Source organism: Vipera berus (assembly GCF_964194415.1).
Source record: "Vipera berus genome assembly, chromosome: 14".
In the NCBI taxonomy this organism is placed as follows: Eukaryota; Metazoa; Chordata; class Lepidosauria; order Squamata; family Viperidae; genus Vipera; species Vipera berus.
Genome location: NC_138217.1, coordinates 4508931 through 4531938, shown reverse-complemented (window position 1 = coordinate 4531938; position 23008 = coordinate 4508931). Strand labels below are relative to the sequence as shown.

Below are 23008 nucleotides of genomic sequence, written 5' to 3'. Positions count from 1 at the left end.
CCCAAGATCAGCAGCTTGGGACATTTCCGTAGCTGCCCGTTGGACTGATGGTTTGATTGAATTCTTCATTTATTAGTATTGGTACCGCTTTATGAAACCCTAGTAAGACCACACCTGGAATAAGGTAAAGGTAAAGGTTCCCCCGCACATGCGTGCTAGTCGTTTCCGACTCTAGGGGCCGGTGCTCATCTCCGTTTCAAAGCTGAAGAGCCAGTGTTTGTCCAAGGACGTCTCCGTGGTCATGTGGCTGGCGTGACTAGACGCCAAAGGCGCACGGAATGCTGTTACCTTCCCACCGCAGTGGTCCCTATTTTTCTACTTGCATTTTTACGTGCTTTCGAACTGCTAGGTTGGCAGAAGCTGGGACAAGTAACAGGCGCTGACTCTGTTACGTGGCACTCGGGATTCGACCCGCCAAACTGCCGACCTTCTGATCTACAAGCTCAGCGTCCTAACCCACTGAGCCAGCCAATTTTGGTCATCATATCACAAAAAAGAGGTTGAGAGTTTGGAACAAATTCAGAGAAAAGCAACTAAGATGATCCAAAGACCTGGTGACTAAAACATACGAAGAAAGGCTGCAGGACATGGATTTGGGTAGTCTAATGAAAAGAAAAAGGGGAGACACGATAGCAGCATTCCGGTATTTGAGGGGCTACCACAAAGAAGATGGGGTCAAACTATTCTCCAGAGCACCAGAGGGAAGGACGAGAAACAATGGTTGGAAACTAATCAAAGAGAGAAGCAACCTGGAATTAAGGAGAAACTTCCTGTGAGGACAATTAACCAGTGGAACAGCTTGCCACCAGAAATTGTGGGTGCTTCATCACTGGAGATTTTTAAGAAGAGACTAGACAATCACCTGTCTGAGACAGTATAGGTCAGGGGTCAGCAACCTGAAACAGTGAAAGAGCCACTCGGAACTGGTTCCCTCACAAAAGGAAAAACTGGGAGCCACAAAAAATGCGTGCGCATGCGTGTACATGAGCGCATGGGCAGAACAGGGTTTGACTGAAGAGTGGAGCCAAGGCGAGATATGCACCTACCCTGCATATTTGAATTGATTGGTTGAACTTTTTTAGTCCCACTTTTTTTTTTTGGACTGCACATGGCAGAGGACTAGGAGCCGCAGGAGATGGCTGAAAGAGCCGCATGTGGCTCCGGAGCCGCGGGTTGCAGACCTGTGGTATAGGTTCTCCTGCTTAAGCAGGGGGCTGGACTAGAAGACCTCCGAGGTCCCTTCCAGCTCTGTTCTGTTCTATTTTGGTGCAGGCCTGCCCTGAATGAAGAAGAGCAGGACAAGCTCAAAGGGAAGAGAGCCCGTGTGGCACAGATGCAAAGGATTTGGGCTGGCCAAGGACCTTCTCAGAAGCTGGGAGACCTCATGGTGATGCTTGGTAAAACTGCTCCTTTGGTTGATTGGGTTGGTGGGGGGTGTGTGTTCTAAATTCTCCAGGGGTTTGGGGTCTCCTCCAGAGATGAGAGACTAAGATTGTAAGAAGTGTTAGTACTACTTTATTATTATTATTTTTTATTTTATTTTTTTAATTCCATTTATATCCCGCCCTTCTCCGAAGACTCAGGGCAGCTTACAAGCTTAGCAGTAGCCTTCATTCTATGTATATGCCTGCTTATTAGGGCTTTCATACACCCCCCCCAAGCGGCATTATTACAAAGTCAGCTTAATTGCGCCCAACAATCTGGGTCCTCATTTTACCTACCTCGGAAGGATGGAAGGCTGAGTCAACCTTGAGCCTGGTGGGACTCGAACCTGCACTAATTGCAGGCAGCTGGTGTTACTTAAGGAGGCATTAGCCCACTGCTCCACCAAGGCTTTAGAGTGCCTAGCTAAGACCACACTTGGAATACTGCATCCAGTTTTGGTCGCCACAATATAAAAAAGATGTCGAGACTCTAGAGTGCAGAGAAGAGCAACGAAGATGATTAGGGGACTGGAGGCTGAAACATAGCAAGAATGGTTGCAGGAATTGGGTTAAAGTTCAATGAAAAGAGGGACCGGGGGGGGACAACACGATAGCAGTCTTCCAATATCTTGAGGGGCTGCCCCAAAGAAGAGGAGGGATAAAGCTCTTCTCCAAAGCACCTTAAGGCAGGAGAAGAAGCAACGGATGGAAATTCATCAAGGAGAGAAGCAACCTGGGACTAAGGAGGAATTTCCCGACGGTGAGACCAAGTGGAAAGGGTTGCCTCCAGAGGTTGTGGGCGCTCCATCACTGTAGGTTTTCAAGAAGAGACCTCCAAGGTCCCGTCCAACTCTGTCGTTCTGTTCTTCCAGGAGCTGTGGGCGCTTGTGAATATGCAGGATGCACTCCTGAGTTCTGCAGCACCAACGGCCTGCGCTACAAGGCCATGGTGGAAATCCGCCGGTTGCGCGGGCAACTCACAACGGCAGGTAAGACGCCACACCTGCTCTGTTCTCTGGGATCTGCTCTTCCTTGTCTTGGGAGCGTCATTCGGTTGGGGCCACCTTCATCTGGCTCTTGACTCTCCTCACAATCTCGTTGGGTGTGTTTCCTTCCAAGTGAACGTCGTTTGCCCGGGGGCTGACCTCTTCGTTGACCCCCAAATGAAGCCCCCCACAGAAGAACAGGTCACTTTCTTGAGGCAGATCGTCCTGGCCGGACTGGGGGACCATGTCGCCCGAAGGATCCAGGCTCAGGAGCTCCTTGATGACAAGTGGAAAAACAGCTACAAGGTCTCTCTCTCTCTCTCTCTCTCTCTCTCTCTCTCTCTCTCTGTCTCTCTGTCTCTCCCTCTCCCCCCCCTCTCATCTTTAGTGCCAGCCCTTTGCTCTTTCTGGAATTCATTCATTTAATAAATTTTATGTACAAAATAAGGGACGCGGTGGCTCAGTGGGTTAGGACGCTGAGCTTGTCGATCAGAAGGTCGGCAGTTTGGCGGGTCGAATCCCGAGGGCCGCGTAACAGAGTGAGCGCCTGTTACTCGTCCCAGCTTCTGCCAACCTAGCAGTTCGAAAGCACGTAAAAAGGCAAGTAGAAAAATAGGGACCACCACAGTGGGAAGGTAACAGCGTTCCGTGCGCCTTTGGCGTCCAGTCATGCCGGCCACATGACCACGGAGACGTCCTCGGACAAGCGCTGGCTCTTCGGCTTTGAAACGGAGATGAGCACTGGCCCCTAGAGTTGGAAACGACTAGCACGCATGTGCGGGGGAACCTTTACCTTTACCTTTTACTATGTACAAAATTGGGATGTTGAAAGACACACAGATGTAATTGAAGCCACCGTTAAACGTAAAGAAAGCAAATTAAGAGAAATTAAAAATTAAGAAAAAATTGTGAAGAGGGAGGGAAGGAAAGAAGATGAGAAGAGGGGAGAGAGAAAAGGAAGGAAGGAAAAGAGACAGAATAGGGGAGGGAGGAAAGGAAGGAAGGAAGATGTGCCTTGTACGTTGTACTTAATAGTTGCTGCTTGACTAATAAGTATCGTAAATTAATATAATACGATTTACAACACAATATTGTTGTAACGTCAGAAATCCTTTACGGAGGACTTTTGGCTGCATAGGTGAGGTTGCTATACATTGGTACTAGATGGAGATTTTATTCCTTCTTTTTTCTATTGTTTTCATTTAGTTATTTAGAAAATTTATATTGCCGCCTACTCGCCCACGGCGACTCAAGGCGGCTTACACGGATATTCTGCCCTCCCCCCTTTTTCCCCCCTACTAGACGCCACTTCTGGAGGATCCGGTCTTTATCCACCCTAATTCTGTTCTGTTTAAGGAGCTCCCTGAGTTTGTGGTGTATCAGGAAATTGTTGAAAGCACCAAGATGTACATGAAAGGTGAATGAATGGGCAGCTGTTTCCTTGCTGTTTCTTAAAAATATTTTTATGAAAAGGATCTAGAACCGGGGAGGGAAAAAAGACACTTCGAAAGAATAAATACAGATATACCACAATTCACCTCGAAATTTATGTTGTTAAGCGACACATTTGTTAAGTGTTTCACCCCCCCATTTTACGACCTTCCTTGCCACAGTTGTTAAGTGGGCCCCCCGTGCAGTTGTTAAATTAATGACATGGTTGTTAAGGGAATCTGGCTTCCCCATTGACTTTGCCTGTCAGAAGATCGCAAAAGGGGATCAGGTGACCCCGGGACGCGGCGACCGTCATAAGTAGAGATCAGTTGCCAAACGGCTGAATTTTGGTCACTTGAGCATGGGATGCTGCGACGGTCATAAGTGTGAAAAACAAATAAGTGTGAAAAACAGCCCTTTTTTCAGAGCTGTTGTAATTTTGAAAGGTCACTAAACGAACTCTTGTAAGTCAAGGATTGCCTGTACTTTTGCTTAGGAAAATTGTAAGTTGTATTATGTCACCTTTTAGCCGAGCTGAACTCCTGCTTTCTTCCATTTTTATTTTCTGGGCTGTGTCCCATCTGAAGGGATTTCAGCCATCGAACCTGAGTGGATCCCTCTTCTCCTGCCCCCCTACTGCCATTTCGAAAAGCCTCTGGATGACCCTCCTCCCTTCTACTGCCCCGAAACAGGCCACGTCCGTTGCCACAGGACCAGCACCTTCTGTGAGTAAATCTCTCCTGTCCTTAAAGTCGACAACCCAAGAAATAGGATTGCGATTCCATTGCCTTTTGGCAAAACAACCAGCACAATAATAGAGCAAGAGGTGGTGGGGCCCTATTTAGAATAGAATAGAGCTGGAAGGGGCCTGGGAGGTCTTCTAGTCCAGCCCCCTGCTCAAGCAGGAAAGCCTATACCAGGGGTCTTCAGACTTGGCCCTTTTATGACTTTGGACTTCAACTCCCAGAATTCCTCAGCCAAGCAGAATAGAATAGGAATAGAAGGGAAGGGAATTGGAATTGGAATGGAATAGATTGGAATTGGAATGGAATAGATTGGAATTGGAATTGGAATTGGAATTGGAATAGATTAGAATAGAATAGAATAGAATAGAATAGAATAGAATAGAATAGAATAGAATAGAATAGAATAGAATAGAATAGAATAGAATAGAATAGAATAGAATAGAATAGAATAGATCTGGAAGGGACCTTGGAGGTCTTCTAGTCCAGCGCCCTGCTCAAGCAGGAGAACCTATACCATCTCAGACAAATGACTGTCTAATCTCTTCTTAAAAACCTCCAGTGATGGAGCACCCACAATTTCTGGTGGCAAGCTGTTCCACTGGTTGTCCTCCCTGTCAGGAAGTTTCTCCTTAATTCCAGGTTGCTTCTCTCTTTGATTTGTTTCCAGCCATTGTTACTCGCCCTCCCCTCTGGTGCTGTGGTGAACAACCTGGCCCCCTCTGCCTTGTGGCAGCCCCTCAGATACTGGAACACTGCTATCCTGTCATTTGTGGGACCCTACAACTTCTTGCTATATCACTGCAGTTGTTGCTGGTTATAAAACTTGTCCTCCTGACCAGTCTCAAAATACCGGTAGGAGAGAATATTTGTAGCTCTGGGTAGAACAGTGGGGTCCTTGTTGCTCGCTGAGCTTGGTGGTTTCCTTGCAGACATTTCCTTACCCTAGAATAGGGGTAGGCAACCTCGGCACTTTTATGACTCATGGACTTCAACTCCCAGAATTCCTGAGCCTGCTATGCTGGCTCAGGAATTCTGGGAGTTGAAGTCCATGAGTCATAAAAGAAATAAGGTTGCCTACCCCTGCCCTAGAAGATAGTGGGTAGAGGGGGGGAGGAGGAGGAGGACCGTGGGGTCCTTGGTGCTCTCTAAGCTTGGTGGTTTCCTTGGAGACATTTCACTACCCAGCTAGGTAACATCATTCGTGCATTGATACTATTACTAGTTGGGTCATTGAGTCATGAAATCTCTGCAAGAAAACTAACCAAGCTCAGAGAACATCAAGGATCCCACAGTTCTTCTCTTCTTCCTCCTCCCACCTCCTCCTCCACTCTGTAAACCCCACTTGTAGCGCTGATGATGTTACTTAGTCGGGTCATGAAACGTCTGCAACAAAAACCACCAAGCTCAGAGCACCCAGGACCCCACAGTTCAACTCTGAGCTACAAATATTCTCTCCTACCGGTATTTTGGGACTGGTCAGGAGGACAAGGTTTACAACCAGCAACAACTGCAGTGATATAGCAAGAGGTTGTAGGGTCCCACAAATGACATGATCCTCATTGGCTCCTTTGTGTGTGTGTGTGTGCGTGTGTGCGTGCATTCTTCCTGCAGGCAGATGACCCCCCCCCTAAGGCTGCAAATTTTCCCAGTGAGACAGTCCTCTTGCGACTTGGTGGATGAGGAACGGCTGAAATCCACTGTGGTTGAGGGCAGAATGTAGTTCACGCCGACTATATTCACTCTGTTCCCTTCTCTTTCGATAGATCGGGTCGGTTGGCAGCTTCCTGCAGTGGAGGCGGATTATCCCGAAGGCCTCGATCGCTTCAAACATTTTGCCCGGTTTTTCCTGGAAGGAAAGGTGGGTGCCCGCATCCCTCTACAGCAGAGGCCCCCGGCCTTTCTGGATTAGCGCCCCGAAAGGAAAGGCAGGCAGCATTACACACGCATGCACAAATGGAGCCAGAAGCGTGTGAGCACCGCAAGCACACGGATGCCAGAAATGGGGCCGTTAGAGCCCATGCAACGCTCAGGATGGCTAGTGCCCGCACGATACAAACGGGGCCATTAGCGCCCACGTGCCACAAACTGGGCCACTAGCACCCACACAACACTCGGGACGGCTAGCGCCCGCACGATACAAATGAGGCTGCCAGCATCCGCATGAAGGCCAGGGCGATGATTGCATGACTGGGGTGTGTGTGCGTGCACGCACGCACACGTCCGCACTGGCCAGCCACTCATGCAGCCCAGTAGCCAACACGCCACGGCCCGGCAGTGGGCCACGACCCACAGGTGGGGACCCCTGCTCTATAATTAATTCTCAACTGATAACCACATTTGGGCCTGGATCGTGTGTCACGAAGTGATGCAACCTTTAATTGAGTCATAATATGAGAGGGGAGGGAGGTGGGGCATCCAATTTTTTGACCTTTCTGCTGTGGTCGTTAAGCGAATCCAGCTTACCCCACTGACTTTGCTTGGGAAGACCCCAAATGGGAATCCTGTGATCCCAGGACACTGCAACTTGTCATAAATGCCGTCGTCAGAGTGAGGATTGGTTCTAAGCCTCAGTTTTCAGCACCGCCGTAACTTTGAATGGTTGCTAAACAAATGGTCATAAAATGAGGCCTGTCTCTGTTTCAGCCTCTGCCGTGATCTGCTACAGTTTCAGACTTTCCCTGAATTTTTAAGCATTTCGCCAACCTCCTGCTTGTTAGTTAACTGCATTCAACTACAAAAACCATGGTCCCCACCCTGAGGCGGCCATGTTAGCTGCAAATGGGAGAAGGCCACTAATTCCCTACCCATGGATTTTTTTAAAAAAAAATAATTTTCCCTTTTTTTTTGGGGAGTCTTGTTTTGACTTGTATACGAATTAAACATTAAAAAGTTGGCGACGAGGGATTGAAAAAGCTCTTCGGGGTGTCCGAGCTCACAAATGAGTAGATTAATCAGTAGATTATTATTTTTTTTCCTAGGTTGTGAAACCGTTGGCGGCTTACAGCCGTTGCCTGCTGTCCAGTCCGGTCACGATGCTAAAGACCTGGTCCAAGTAGGTTGCAGACAGTCCCTCCTCTCTTTGTATGTTAGATGGTGGTAGAATTAGGGAGTCCCCCCCCCAAAATGTCATATGTCTTATCCCCAAGTGAAACCTTTTGGCCTTGTTCTCTGTCGTTAAGAAGGTTCTCTTAGAACAGGGGGTAGGCAACCTTGGCTCTTTTATGACTCGTGGACTTCAACTCCCAGAATTCCTGAGTCAGCCGTGCTGAGGGGAAAGGGAGAGGTTTCCAAGCCGAGCCATGCTGGCTCAGGAATTCTGGGAGTTGAAGTCCACGAGTCATCAAAGAGCCAAGGTTGCCTACCCGTCTTAGAACATAGAATCACAGGGCTGAAAGGGACCTCAGAGGTCTTCTAGTCCAACCCCTTGCTCAAGCAGAAGACCTTATTCCAGGGGTCTTCAAACTTGGCCCTTTTATGACTTGTGAACTTCAACTCCCAGAATTCCTCAGCCAGCATGCCTGGCTGAGGAATTCTGGGAGTTGAAGTCCACAAGTCATAAAAGGGCCAAGTTTGAAGACCCCTGCCTTAAACCATCTCGGTCAAATGGTTGCCCAGTCTATTTGTGAAAAGCTCCAATGATGGAGCACCCACAACTCCAGGAGTCAATGTCTCCTTACTTCTAGGCTGGATCTCTTCTTGACAAGCTTCCACCCATTGCTTCTTGTCCTGCCCTTCTGAGGTAGGGCTGGAGAACAAACACTGTGTGGTGTGAACAGGGGAAGAGAGTCAACCAATGGCCAGCCACAAGACTTTCTCTCCTCAGTTGATACTCTGAACTCAACAACAGGAAATCAAGCTTCTCCTTGGGTTGTTGAACAAGGCCAACGTTTTCAATAAATCACCGTCACTATAAGGTAAAGGTAAAGGTTCCCCCGCACCTGCGTGCTAGTCGTTTCCAACTCTAGGGGCCGGTGCTCATCTCCGTTTCAAAGCCGAAGAGTCCGAGGACGTCTCCGTGGTCATGTGGCCGGCATGACTAGATGCCAAAGGCGCACGGAACGCTGTTACCTTATTTTTCTACTTGCCTTTTTACGTGCTTTCGAACTGCTAGGTTGGCAGAAGCTGGGACGAGTAACAGGCGCTCTGTTACGCAGCACTCGGGATTTGACCCGCCAAACTGCCGACCTTCAGATCGACAAGCTCAGCGTCCTAACCCACTGAGCCACCGCGTCAATAAATCACCGTTACTATACAGGGATCCTAAAGTGGATCCCTCAATTCCATCTGGTCCCCATTAACTATCCATGGTGTCAACGAGGCTATAAGAAACACTTGGAGATTAAAGGAAACAACCCATCAACCATGTAAAGCCATCCAACTAAGCTACCAATTCTGATGAAGGCCATTTGTTTAAAAAATTCATATATCTCCCCTCTGTCTTTGAACATCTCCTGAGCATCCTTCTCCAGCTGCCAGGGCCAAATACGACATCGACAGAATCAGGGACCTCAGCTGTCTGGTGTCACCGTGGCAGGAAGGATGACATAGAGCAGGGGTAGGCAACCTCGGCTCTTTTATGACTTGTGGACTTCAACTCCCAGAATTCCTCAGCCAGCATGGTGCAGCTTGGAAACCTCTCCCTTTCCCTTCAGCATAGCTGACTCAGGAATTCTGGGAGTTGAAGTCCACAAGTCATAAAGCGGCCTAGGCCTAGGCCAGGGGTAGGCAACCTCGGCTCTTTTATGACTCGTGGACTTCAACTCCCAGAATTCCTCAGCCAGCATGGCGCAGCTTGGAAACCTCTCCCTTTCCCTTCAGCATGGCTCGCTCAGGAATTCTGGGAGTTGAAGTCCACGAGTCATGAGGGGGCCATAGTTCTCTCATGCTGGCTCAGGAATTCTGGGAGTTGAAGTCCACGAGTCATAAAAGAGCCGAGGTTGCCTACCCCTGGCATAGGGGGTTACCCCATTTTCCTCTCTCTTTCTCCTTCCCAATCTGTTTCTCTCTCAATCTCTCTTCCTCTCTCTTGTCTCTCTCAACCTTTCTCTCAATCTCTCTCTTCCTGTCTCTTTCAGTCTTTCTTTCTCAATCTCTCTCGGTCTTCCTCCCTCTTTCTTGCTCCATCTCTCAATTTCTCTCTCTCTCTTTTGTTATACATTTTATTAGATTACAGAGTAAAATACAAAGCAAATGGTAGGACACGGTGGGGAGGGAAAAGTGAAAGAAAAGTGAGGGGTTTTTTCTCTCTCAACCTCTGTCTTCCTCTCTCTTTCTCTCTCAATCTTTCTCTGTCTCTGTTTCTTTCCCTCAATCTCTCTTTCTCTGTCTCTTTCACTTTCTCTCAACCGCATTTTCCCTTTCAAATCTCTCTGTCTTCCTCTTTCTCAAGTCTTTCTCAGTCTTCGTTTCTCTCAGTCTGTCTTCCTCCTTCTTTCTCTCTTGTCAATTTTCTCTCTCTCAACCTCTCTGCTTTCATCTCTTGTTTCCCTCTCAATCTTTCTCCGTCTCTTTGTCTCCCTTAATCTCTCTTTCTCTTTCACTCTCTCTCAATCTCTCTGCCTTCCTCTTTCTCTCTCTCTGTCTCTCAGTTTTTCTCTCTCAAAATCTCTTGTCTTCCTTTCTTTCTCTCTCAGTCTTTCTCTTTCTCGGTCTGTTTCTCTCTCAATCTCTCTCCGTCTCTCTCTTTCACTCTTTCTCTCTCGAAGTGCCATCCGTGAGTCCTCAGGCCCACCCTGATGGATCTCACACTTCCAACACTGCCTCCCTGGCACCAGCGGTTACGAGCAGCTGGGTGGCAACCAAGTCCTGAAACCTTCTGCCACAGTGTCAATGTCAGGACCCACCCCAATCCACATCCCAGGAAAGAACGAACTCTTGAACCAGAAATTGTTCAAAAAGGAGCTTTTACTGAAACATGATTGGTTATGGGAATACTAGATAGGATCTGAGCTGTGTTACAGTTGGTGCTTTTTAAAGGGGTCCCCGGGTCGAACCTCCTCCCTCCAAGCCTTCTGGTCTGTCCTGGATCAATTTAAATTCAGGTGTCAAAACCTTCCATGGGAAAGAGGGAATTCTCGTGTCTTCACAATTGCTCCCTTCCTTTAGAGATTCTAAACGGAGATACAAACCAGATCTCTTCCCACCCACCCCTTCCTTTGTTGTTCTCAGTTCAAAGATTCTTCCCCTGGTCTTTGAAGACAGCCTCCCCGGCAGGCTGAATACACATCCTCTCTCTCCTCCTTGGAGAAATGGCAGAATCCAGGGCACAGGTCTGCAACCCACGGCTCCGGAGCCGCATGCGGTCCCAGTCCCCTGCCATGTGCAGTCCAAAAAAAAAACCTGGGACTAAAAAAGTTCAACCAATCAATTCAAATATGCAGGGTAGGTGCATATCTCGCCTTGGCTCCACTCTTCAGTCAAACCCTGTTCTGCGCATGCCCACATGTATGCGCATGTGCACACATTTTTTGCGGCTCCCAGTTTTTCCTTTTGTGAGGGAACCGGTTCCGAGTGGCTCTTTCACTGTTTCAGGTTGCTGACCCCTGATCCAGGGGGAGGTATAAGATTTTAAAACATACAGATAAGAGTTTTATGAATGGGATATAAATGGATTCTGACACGCAGGCTGTCTGGGAGCCAACTAAGGATGAGTTGCACCCCTCCAGCCAGGTGGGAGAAAAACATAAAATCCTTAGTGAAAACACCAACCCACTCCCACTTCCAACTTTACCCCCAATTAAAAAACAGAGATTTTGACTGAAATTCAGAAATGGAATGGGGGAAATTTCTAATAATTGATTTAAGACAGAAAAGGATTGTCTTCCTGGCACCCCCATACCAGAAAGGCTTGGGACCAGTTACATTTGCTCCCCTGTCAGTGATTGATTGATTTGATTGAAAATTGATTTTGTTCACCCCCCCCCCTCTCTCTCTCTCTCTCTCTCTGTGTGTGTGTGTGTGTGTGTGTGTGTGTGTGTGTGTGTGATATTTCTGCAGACTTCAGCCAAGGACAGAATCTTTGCTTCAAGCACTGGTTTCCGAAAACATTGATAACCGGGACGCTTTGCAGCTGGCCTGGGAGAAAAACCCAAAATGTAAGCATTCAGATATCCAAGATTTTAATTTTTTTAGATGGTTTTTATTTTGCTTATTCTGCCACTAAACACTTTTGTAAGGTTTGATAAGCTGGGGTAGTTGGAATCACGATCGCAAGCTAAATTCAGGAATTGTAAACGTTGCATCACAGCAGACTGACGGGTCACTCCCTTCTCCAATTTTAATCTTCTCATTTCAGATTTGTTGGCTGAATATTGCCAGTGGGTTCCGGAAGTTACCCACGAAGAAGTTGCTAAAATTTGGCCTCCGGTGCATCGATGCAGTGAATGTTTGAGCCAGGAACTCTCAAAAGTTTGTTGTTCTTCCCAAAAATGCCATGAACACCCTCCTGGGAAAAAGCAAGAGCCATAACTGCACAAGGAAAGAGGAGACAAATTCAGCCTTTCTGTATTTGTCATCCCAAAGAGCAACATGTGATCTGCTGAGTAGCAACATATGTGACATTTGTGACCTGCAAAAAAAATCATAATCCTGCAGTTGTTTGTTTTTGGTTGGGATGAATGCAGTCCAGTGAACAAGAAAATGCCATATCCTTTCGTACAAAAGAAATTGAATGTTTCTCAACCTTGGCAACTTTAAGGAGGGTGGACTTCAACTCCCAGAATCCCCCAGGATCTGGCTTTTCTGGAGAATAGACTCTGTGGTTGCCGAAACTAATCCAATATTTCTCAACCTGAGCAACTTTAGGGGTGGGGGTAGACTTCAGCTCCCAGAATCCCCCAGGGTCTGGCTTTTCTTGAGAACACACTTTATGGTTGCTGGAAATAATCCAGTATTTCTCAACTTGAGTAATTTAAAGAGGTTCGGACTTCCATTCCCAGAATTCCCCAGCTGGCAAAGTTTGAAAAACCCTGGACTACAGTTGCAAGGATCTCGCATTCCATTAAGCAGTGTTTACTTTAATCCTGGTTTTTCTGGCTAAGCCACAGTCATTACGTTTTCACCTGCAAACCCAGAAACTATGCTTAGATATAAATCCCAGTAGGTTGGTTCACACAAACACCCTGAGCCACAAACATAAAGATTTAGTAGAGTAGAGCATACATGCCCTTCACATGTTTCAACCACACGAATAGGATAGGATAGGACAGGATGGAATGGAGAATTAGAATAGAATAGAATAGAATAGAAGGGACCTTGGAGGTCTTCTAGTCCAACCCCCCGCTCGAGCAGGAGAACCTATACCACGGGTCGGCAACCCGCGGCTCCAGAGCCGCATGCGGATCTTTGAGCCGTCTCCTGCGGCTCCCAGTCGCCCGGTGCGCGCGCACCTCTTCAAACGGGCAGTGCCGCGCGCGCACCTCTCCAAATGGAGAGTGGCACCGCCCGTTCTGAGAGGTGCGCGCGCACCTTTCCGAAGGGCGGAGGTGCGCGCGCACCTCTCCCAAACCGCCGCCATCCCATTTGCACAGCTGCCGCGTTCGTCCATGTTTGACGAACGCGGCAGGTCTCCGAACGGGACGGCGCGCACCTCTCCAAAGGGGAGACCCGTCGCCGTGCAGGTGCCTCCCATTTTGCGCATGCGCAAAATGTTTTTTGCGCATGTGCGTGAGTGGACGCACGCGCGCACACTTTTTGCGGCTCCCACTTTTTTGTTTGTGTGATGGAACCGGTTCTGAGTGGCTCTTTTCCTTTTTCCGGTTGCCGACCCCTATACACTTTCAGACAGATGGCTGTCCAGTCTCTCCTTAAAAACCTCCAGTAATGGAGTATCCATGATTCCTGGTGGCAAGCTGTTCCATTGGTTAATTGTCCTCACTGTTAGGAACTTTCTCCTTAATTCCAGGTTGCTTCTCTCTCTCTGGCCAGTTTCCAGCCATTGTTTCTTGTCCTGCCTTCAGGCGCTTTGGAGAATAGTTCGACCCCCTCTTCTTTGTGGCAGCCCCTCAGATACTGGAATACTGCTATCATGTCTCCCCTATTTCTTCTTCTCTTGAGACTAGCCAAACCCAAGTCCTGCAGCCGTTCTTCATATGTTTTAGTCATCTTTAGTCATTTGATCATTTTAGTTGCTCTTCTCTGAACTTTTTCCAAGGTCTCAACATCTTTTTTGTAGTATGGTGAACTGCAGCTATTTCAGGTTTTGTAGAAATGAATGTTAAGAAATGGAATATTCTAATATGCCGCTGCCTGGAAAAAAAAACTATAGTTTTGAGTGTCTTTTCACCTGTTTCTTTGCCTTTAAAGGCTCCCGATGCTAATCGTGCCATTTTCGATTCATGCCCACGAGGTGTCACAGCAATTTGTAAATATAACAGCTGAATGAACATTTGCCCTCCGAGTTTGTTTCTTTATTTTTCCTTTGTTTAGACATCGGCAGGTTTTAATTTGAAATGCCAGCCCATTTTTCTTTTCCAGAGATGATCGCTTTTTGCCCCAATTGCATTTGTGAAAATGTCCATGGAACAACTCCAGGTTTTTGAATCTGATCGTCCAGTTGGAAAGAATGAAGTAGAATGGATTTGGGTGGTATCTGGTGCCTCTTGCAAAAGGAAAAAAAAAGAATTTTCAAATATAAAAAGACAGTTGCCTGGGGAGGGGGGTGGGCAAATCTCCTAAATTTTTCAACACCTCTGGCCTTAAAAATCCCCTATAATAATAATTTTGAAAAACAACTGAAGCATTTCCGTGTTTGTATTGGGTTATTATCCAAAAGATTTTCTGAAATAAATTGTTTTTTGTCCAGTCCACTGGTTTAGCCATTCCTTGGCCAGTACGGTGTTATATATTCATCCACTGATGTTCCTTGTAGTAACGTCAATTGGGAAAGTCGGAACTGGCAATTGTGTGACCCCGGGATTCTGCAGCCATCATAAATGCTAGAATCTTTACTAAGCAATGCTATTTTTCAGAGAATCATGCCTGATTTTATAACTTTTTTGCCACCGTTGTTTAGTGGATCACTGCGGTTGTTAAGTGAATCATGTTGTTAAGCGAGTTGCGCTTTCTCTCCCCCCCCCCCCCCCCCATTGACTCGGCTTGTCAAAAGCTGCTGGGAAGGTTGCAAATGGCAATCCCTTGACCCCAGGATTCTGCAGCATCGTAAATACGTGCCAGTTACCAACTGCCCAGATTTTGATCCCAGGAATGTGGGCAAGGCTGCAACGGTTGTAAGTGCGAGGAGCAGTCGTAACTCACTTTTTCAGAGCTGTAGTAACCTGAGCAGTCACTAAATTAATGCTAAGTTGAGAACTACCTATGCTGGGGTGCAAAAGAAGCTGGAATAGAATAGAATAGAATAGAATAGAATAGAATAGAATAGAATAGAATAGAATAGAATAGAATAGAATAGAATAGAATAGAATAGAATAGAACAGAACAGAACAGAACAGAACAGAATAGAATAGAATAGAATAGAATAGAAAATATGGAATGGGATAAAGTAGAATGGAATGGAAGAGAAGAATAGAATAGAAAATGTGGAGTGGAATAGAATAGAGAATATGGAACGGAAGAGGAGAAAGAATAGAATTAGGATAGAAGAATAGAATATGGAACAGAATAGAATAGAAAATATGGAATAGAATAGAATATGGAATAGAATAGAATATTGTCATTTTAAATGTACATGAATCGGCATACATTAAAATGAAATTTCGCTGCATTCAGCTCTCAGAGAGTAACCACCGCCAATATAAACTACATAAATATATGACGAAAACAATTGCATATACACCCACATATCTTCTGTATGCGTGATTATGTTCTATATGTTAGCTGAATAGTACACATCCATTTGTCTTGCATAGTGTAAGAACTGCCTCGGGCAGCGGGGTTGGACTAGACGACCTCCAGGGTTCCTTTCCGGCCCTGGGATTCTATGGTTTGCATTTGCAAACATTGAATGGGATGCGAGGGGGGGGGAGACAAAAAAAAACCTGGAGATGCCGGGGATTGAACCCGGGGCCTCATACATGCAAAGCATGCGCTCTACCACTGAGCTACATCCCCTTCCTTCGCGGGAGGATTCCAGCGGGAAGTACAAAGCTATTCCATTTTTCCCCCTTTGTTTTTCTCCCCCCTTTGCAAAATTATTCTCTTCCCCCCCCCCTTCTTTTGACGTCCAGCTTTTCAATGCAGACAGAAATGCCTCCCCTTCACTCCCATCTTACACCTTGAAGCTCTGAGCCACACAAGGAAGGGCAGGGCCAAACGGCCTCTCTTTGGGGAGCAGGACCCCCCAAGCGAGCGGTGTATTTTATTTTATTTTATTTTATTTTATTTTATATTTATTATATTATATTTTATTATATATATTATATTATATTATATTATATTATATTATATTATATTATATTATATTATTATATTATATTATTATATTATATTATTATATTATATTATATTATATTATATTATATTAATATTATATTAATATTATATTATATTATATTATATTATATTATATTATATTATATTATATTAATATTATATTATATTAATATTATATCATATTATATTATATTATATTATATTATATTATATTATATTATATTATATTATATTATATTATATTATATTATATTTATTATATTATTATATTATTATATTAATATTATTTTTTTATTTTATTATTATTTTATTTTATTTTATTTGAAACAAGGGGAGAAGCAAGGAAAGGAAGGAAGGGAGGGAGGCGGCTTGGGATCAGCACCTTTAACTGGGCTGTTTCGGAAGGCTGCGCTCGGGTTCTTCCTCGTTAGTATAGTGGTAAGTATCCCCGCCTGTCACGCGGGAGACCGGGGTTCGATTCCCCGACGGGGAGGCCTGACAACTTTTTTTTTTGGTAAAATAAATTCCAGCAAAAGCCCAAATCCCTAACCAAACCAGCACATGCTTTCTTTTCTCTTCATTCCACCCCAGCAAAAAGAGATTATTACTTTTTTTTTTAATCCTTGATTGGATTCTGTGACTTTTGCATCTTAGGCTCCTTTTGCTCATTCGTTCGTTCGTTCATTCATTCATTCGTTCGTTCATTGATATAGCCCTCCATCTCCCGCAGGTGACCCGACGCGGCTTTCAATAAAACAGATGCAATGGAACGGAGAAAAAAGAAAAAAAAAAGAAACCTAACATGCAACCCTGCCTGTTCTCCAGAGAAGATTGCAAGGGGGAGCCTGCAAGATTTCTGCCCCCGCCTCGCAGCTGCCTAGAGGCTAATAAATAAATAAAATAAATAAATAAATAATAAACCTTTATTGTCAAAGTACAACATGTGTACATTGAGATTAGCTGAGCAGAGGGCTTTAGGGTAGGGTGGGGCGGGAGGGCAAATCCAGAGATGCTCCTATTGAAGAAAAACGGGGAGTTTATAACTCCATTGGGGCAGGTTGCAATTTGCAAAGGAAGAAGGAAAGAAAAAAAAAGAGGGCAGAGGCGCCTTGAAAGAAAGAACGAAGAAGCGGAGTGACATCAGCCGAAATAGCTCAGTTGGGAGAGCGTTAGACTGAAGATCTAAAGGTCCCTGGTTCGATCCCGGGTTTCGGCAGAGTCTTTTTTTTTTCCTATTTTGGGCTGGTGTTTGCAAAACACTTTTTTTTTGCGTGGCACCCTGAAAAGAAGCCCAAAGGGAGCAGGACCCCATCCAAACCCCTACAGCTGAGGTTTTTTTTCTGTGTGTATGTATGTGTGTGTGTATGTTTTGCAAAGGACAGGAAGGCCTGGAGGAATGTTGTCCATAGGGTCGCGATGGGTCGGACACGACTTCGCAGCTAACAACAACAATGTTTTGCAAAGGATGCAAAGTTGCATGAGCTGCTGATGCTGCTCCCGTCTGCTTGAGTCTCGTTTCTCTTGCACAAGATTCTTGCCTAGGAAACGTGTGAAAGGGGACCCTAGGCTTAACGCAGGGGTCTTCAAACTTGGCCCCTTTTATGCCTTGTGGACTTCAACTCCCAGAATTCCTCAGCCAGGCACGCTGGCTGAGGAATTCTGGGAGTTGAAGTCCACAAGTCATAAAAGGGCCAAGTTTTGAAGACCCCCCCCCTGGTTTAAGGTGACCCAGAAATTGGCTCTGCTTTGCCTCCAAGGAGGGTGACTGGAAAGCATTGGAAAGGCTCCTCCTCGTTAGTATAGTGGTAAGTATCCCCGCCTGTCACGCGGGAGACCGGGGTTCGATTCCCCGACGGGGAGGCCTGTAGCTTTTTATTTAATTTTTATTCTTAAAAGTATTTTTTTTTCCTCTGCAAAGAAGAAACGTGGGAAACGTCGCCGCCGTTTTTTGGCTTGCATTGATGCAATAGCGGCAGGCAGCTCCAAAGAAGATTTAAGCAGAAAATGGCAATGGGAGCAAGGTGGGGCAGCCCCTTTTGCACACTTGGCTTATTATGGGTAAACTCTGGCCTTGCTGGAGAAAGGGGGTGGGGAGGCTGCAACGTTGCCCACATGAGGCCAGTTTCTCAACCCATTTTAAGAAGGGTGGACTTCAATTCCCAGAATTCCCTAGCCAGCAAATGTTCCTCCAGGAGCATGCTTGGCTGGGGAATTCTGGGAGTTGTGAAGTCCATCCTTCTCTTAAAGTGGCCAAAGTTGAGAAATATGGAGAAATCCTTCAGTTGGCATTAACTCTTTATTTCCCTCTTATTTCCTCTCTTATCTGCCCATTCCGTCTTAGCCAAGAAATCCACTCCAGGTTTTCACTCCAACCGAGTCTCTCTGCCAATCAACCGTTTATTTTGTCTATTTTATTTTGTCTATTTTGCCGAGCTTCGAACTTTGTATCCTTCCGCCGCCGCTCCATACCGCAGAAGGCGGGGCTGACTTCCTGCTCACACCCCTTCTGACTTCCCGCAGCCTTATTGGCTAACGGGAGGTCGCGTGCGCTCGAACGAAAAATAATCCCTCCCTTTCTGTTGGCGGAGGGATCCAGGTGCGACGCCTATATAAAAGGACACCGCAGCCGGTTGCGCAGTTAGACCTAGTCGCCTCTTGCTTGTGAGAATTTGTTGCTGTCTGCTAGGCCCCACTCGAGCTCCGCCGTAAGCCTTTATTGTTAAATTTATGTCTTATAGTGGTGTTTCTCTATGTTTTCTATTACATTTAGTCTGAGGGGAGGGATGGCTTCCCTTGAGTGAGCCTTATTTTGAAGCCGTGGTGGGGAGCCTCGCTTCTGAGGGGAAAAGAAACTGTGTAGACGGGACGCGCGGATTTCCAACAGGTTGCTCCTTCGTGGCGGCGTCTGCCGAGTGGGCAAAAAAGGCTTATTTTTTTTAAAATCAAAATGGAGAGAAGGGAAGGGGAGGAGGAAGGCCTCAACGGCTCTTATTCAGCCGCCACCCAAAATGGCCGCCCCGGCAGCTGGACAGGGAGAGTCAGCGAGTCTTTCCCCTCCCCACGCCTGTGACGTCTCCATTCTGACGTCGCGCGCCCTTAGCTCCGCCCCCAACCCAAGGCGTCCAGTGCGCACGCGCGCTTTCTCTAAGCTCTGTTCTTTGATTCTTGGCCCGAGAAGCGACGGAGGCTGGTAAAGGAGGTCGGGAGCCATGCAGCCCTTCTCCCTACGGACCTTGCCAGTTTTTTTTTGGGGGGGGGGTTGATAGGGAATGAGAGCCAATGCACCTCGGGAAGGCTCCCTTAGGCGTAAAAGCAGGGTGGGAGAGGGGTGTCCGAAGGTCGACTAGTCGTGGCCCCTGCAGCATGCTGCAAAAGCGAGAGGACTATCCTTGGAAGGTGGACGTCACTTTTCAGGAAGTCTCATGAAAGAACATGTAGCCTGCATAGACAGACAGTATTCCTGTTGGGTAAATTAGCTTTATTGGTTTAATGGGGGTTAGCCGGTGGTCCAGCTCCAGGAGTGTGAATATGGGCACTGCAGAGTAAGAAGAGAACTATGGAGATCCTGTCATGGAGTTTTCCTTGTGTTTAAATCAGGGGTCTCCCAAACCTGGCCACTTTTAAGACTTGTGGGATTCAATACCCAGAATTCCTCAGCCAGCCAGAAGTTTCCAAGTTTGGAGATGCCTGCTTTAAATCAATGTAAGACGTTGCACCGTGACATTGAATGACCTCTTTAAACACAGTTGAGAGTTACTAACTGGGTTGATGATGTTCCCCTGTCCCTGTTCCCTCTTTCCCTGTTGCAGAGAAAATGCAGATCTTTGTGAAGACCTTGACTGGGAAAACCATCACCCTAGAGGTGGAGCCCAGCGACACCATTGAGAACGTCAAGGCCAAGATCCAGGATAAGGAAGGCATTCCTCCCGACCAGCAGAGGCTGATCTTTGCTGGCAAACAGCTGGAAGATGGCCGCACTCTCTCTGACTACAACATCCAGAAGGAGTCCACCCTCCACCTTGTTCTGCGTCTGAGGGGTGGGATGCAGATCTTTGTGAAGACCTTGACCGGCAAGACCATCACCCTGGAGGTGGAGCCCAGCGACACCATTGAGAACGTCAAGGCCAAGATCCAGGATAAGGAAGGCATTCCTCCTGACCAGCAGAGGCTGATCTTTGCTGGCAAACAGCTGGAAGATGGCCGCACTCTCTCTGACTACAACATCCAGAAGGAGTCCACCCTCCACCTTGTCCTGCGTCTGAGAGGCGGCATGCAGATCTTTGTGAAGACCTTGACCGGCAAGACCATCACCCTGGAGGTGGAGCCCAGCGACACCATTGAGAACGTCAAGGCCAAGATCCAGGATAAGGAAGGCATTCCTCCTGACCAGCAGAGGCTGATCTTTGCTGGCAAACAGCTGGAAGATGGCCGCACTCTCTCTGACTACAACATCCAGAAGGAGTCCACCCTCCACCTTGTCCTGCGTCTGAGAGGCGGCATGCAGATCTTTGTGAAGACCTTGACCGGCAAGACCATCACCCTGGAGGTGGAGCCCAGCGACACCATTGAGAACGTCAAGGCCAAGATCCAGGATAAGGAAGGCATTCCTCCTGACCAGCAGAGGCTGATCTTTGCTGGCAAACAGCTGGAAGATGGCCGCACTCTCTCTGACTACAACATCCAGAAGGAGTCCACCCTCCACCTTGTCCTGCGTCTGAGGGGTGGGATGCAGATCTTTGTGAAGACCTTGACCGGCAAGACCATCACCCTGGAGGTGGAGCCCAGCGACACTATTGAGAACGTCAAGGCCAAGATCCAGGATAAGGAAGGCATTCCTCCTGACCAGCAGAGGCTGATCTTTGCTGGCAAACAGCTGGAAGATGGCCGCACTCTCTCTGACTACAACATCCAGAAGGAGTCCACCCTCCACCTGGTCCTGCGTCTGAGGGGTGGGATGCAGATCTTTGTGAAGACCTTGACCGGCAAGACCATCACCCTGGAGGTGGAGCCCAGTGACACTATTGAGAACGTCAAGGCCAAGATCCAGGATAAGGAAGGCATTCCTCCTGACCAGCAGAGGCTGATCTTTGCTGGCAAACAGCTGGAAGATGGCCGCACTCTCTCTGACTACAACATCCAGAAGGAGTCCACCCTCCACCTGGTCCTGCGTCTGAGGGGTGGGATGCAGATCTTTGTGAAGACCTTGACCGGCAAGACCATCACCCTGGAGGTGGAGCCCAGTGACACTATTGAGAACGTCAAGGCCAAGATCCAGGATAAGGAAGGCATTCCTCCTGACCAGCAGAGGCTGATCTTTGCTGGCAAACAGCTGGAAGATGGCCGCACTCTCTCTGACTACAACATCCAGAAGGAGTCCACCCTCCACCTGGTCCTGCGTCTGAGGGGTGGGATGCAGATCTTTGTGAAGACCTTGACCGGCAAGACCATCACCCTGGAGGTGGAGCCCAGTGACACTATTGAGAATGTCAAGGCCAAGATCCAGGATAAGGAAGGCATTCCTCCTGACCAGCAGAGGCTGATCTTTGCTGGCAAACAGCTGGAAGATGGCCGCACTCTCTCTGACTACAACATCCAGAAGGAGTCCACCCTCCACCTTGTCCTGCGTCTGAGGGGTGGTTTTTAAACACTGCTTCGCTTACAACCATTGAAGTAAACTTCACTGCACTTTGTTTCAATAAAGCTGTTGGGATTCCCAATTGTCTTTGTGGATTATTTGAATAGTTGTGTACAAAGTATAAACAATGGAGCAACGAGGGTGGAATGAAAATGCTCATTTACAAAATGGGGCAAACACCTAAGTGGAAGGTGTTAGATTTAAGATGCTTTGTCAAAGCTTAGCAAAGTGTGTTGAGTCACATATGCTAAACAAGTAAATAATGACTCAGAAATCACAAAAGTAAAATAACAAGGCCTGAAAGCCTTTGCTTCAGCCCCAGAGACTGAACTGAAGATACACATTTTCTAGCATATTACAAAAAGGATAGGAAATGGTAAGACCATCAGGCGCTAATGTTCATCCTGTGGGCTTCAGTGACTTAAGGCAGTAGCTTTCCTCATCTTCACATTTGGAAGTATTCCAGCATTTCCTGTAATTAGCATCAAAGGTCCCCAACCTTTTGGGCACCAGGGACTGGTTCTGTGGAGAGAGGTTTTTCCATAGACTGGAGAGTGGTTTTGTGTGCTGCCTGCAGATGGGGTTTTGTACTGACCGGTTGCTGGCATGCCATGGACCGGGGTTGGGGGCCCTTGAGCTTGCTGCCTTGCAGACTTTTGAATACCCAGCAAGGTAGCATGGACGTCACTAAACACACTTAGCTAATCTTAATATATGTCTACAAACCAACCACCAAGCTTGGAGCACCCAGGATCCTGCAGGTCTCTACAACCCCACCCGCCACTTCTAGCAATGATGTGATCTATTATACTTGGGTATTGAAACATCGAGGGACGCGGTGGCTCAGTGAGTTAGGACGCTGAGCTTGTCAATCAGAAGGTCAGCAGTTTGGTCGTCCCAGCTTCTGCCAACCTAGCAGTTCAAAAGCACATACAAATGCAAGTAGAAAAATAGGGACCACCACGGTGGGAAGGTAACAGCGTTCTGTGTCCTGTTCTCCCATGTAACCCTTGCAGGCATTCTCATGGTGTTGCCAGTTCAGGCCCTTTAGGAGACAAGCCCTTGGAACATGGTTTTGGGTGTTTTCATGGGAGAAGCAACTGCATCCTGTTCAGAGCGAGCGTCTCCAGTTTTCAAGCAAGGAGAAGAGGACCGGGGATACATCTGACTGAATTTGGCACTTCTTAAAAAAAAATGGACCTTCGTATCCCCTTCTCTAGGGACGCAGTGGCTCAGTGGGTTAGGACGCTGAGCTTGTCGATCAGAAGGTCGGCAGTTTGGCGGGTCGAATCCCAAGTGCCACGTAACAGAGTGAGCGCCTGTTACTCGTCCCAGCTTCTGCCAACCTAGCAGTTCGAAAGCACGTAAAAATGCAAGTAGAAATAGGGACCACTACGG

General features: G+C 47.1%; 2 protein-coding genes across 6 annotated transcripts in view; both read left to right on the top strand.

The window, feature by feature from the left end:
* The window catches only part of DHX37 (DEAH-box helicase 37), a 41516-nt gene extending 26073 nt beyond the window's left edge, over nt 1-15443 (top strand). For 2 of the 5 annotated variants that reach the window (XM_081339113.1, XM_081339111.1), the window contains 9 exons: nt 1273-1397; nt 2297-2413; nt 2544-2716; nt 3713-3827; nt 4429-4566; nt 6351-6445; nt 7566-7639; nt 11584-11681; nt 11882-15443. In XM_081339113.1, the coding sequence (XP_081195239.1) occupies nt 1273-1397; nt 2297-2413; nt 2544-2716; nt 3713-3827; nt 4429-4566; nt 6351-6445; nt 7566-7639; nt 11584-11681; nt 11882-12054 (1108 nt within the window). In that variant the 3' untranslated portion in view covers nt 12055-15443. Of the gene's footprint in view, nt 1-1272; nt 1398-2296; nt 2414-2543; nt 2717-3712; nt 3828-4428; nt 4567-6350; nt 6446-7565; nt 7640-8270; nt 8502-10755; nt 10969-11583; nt 11682-11881 lie in introns of all 5 variants that reach the window. The other 3 variants (XR_014027912.1, XR_014027913.1, XM_081339112.1) reach the window with 3 other exon arrangements.
* Nucleotides 15444-18560: 3117 nt separating this feature from the next.
* Nucleotides 18561-21692, top strand: UBC (ubiquitin C). Its single transcript, XM_081338848.1, has 2 exons — nt 18561-18680; nt 19785-21692. Exon 2 carries the CDS (start codon nt 19790-19792, stop codon nt 21617-21619), a length of 1830 nt encoding a protein of 609 aa, XP_081194974.1. The 5' UTR covers nt 18561-18680; nt 19785-19789; the 3' UTR covers nt 21620-21692.
* The last annotated feature ends 1316 nt before the right edge of the window (nt 21693-23008 follow it).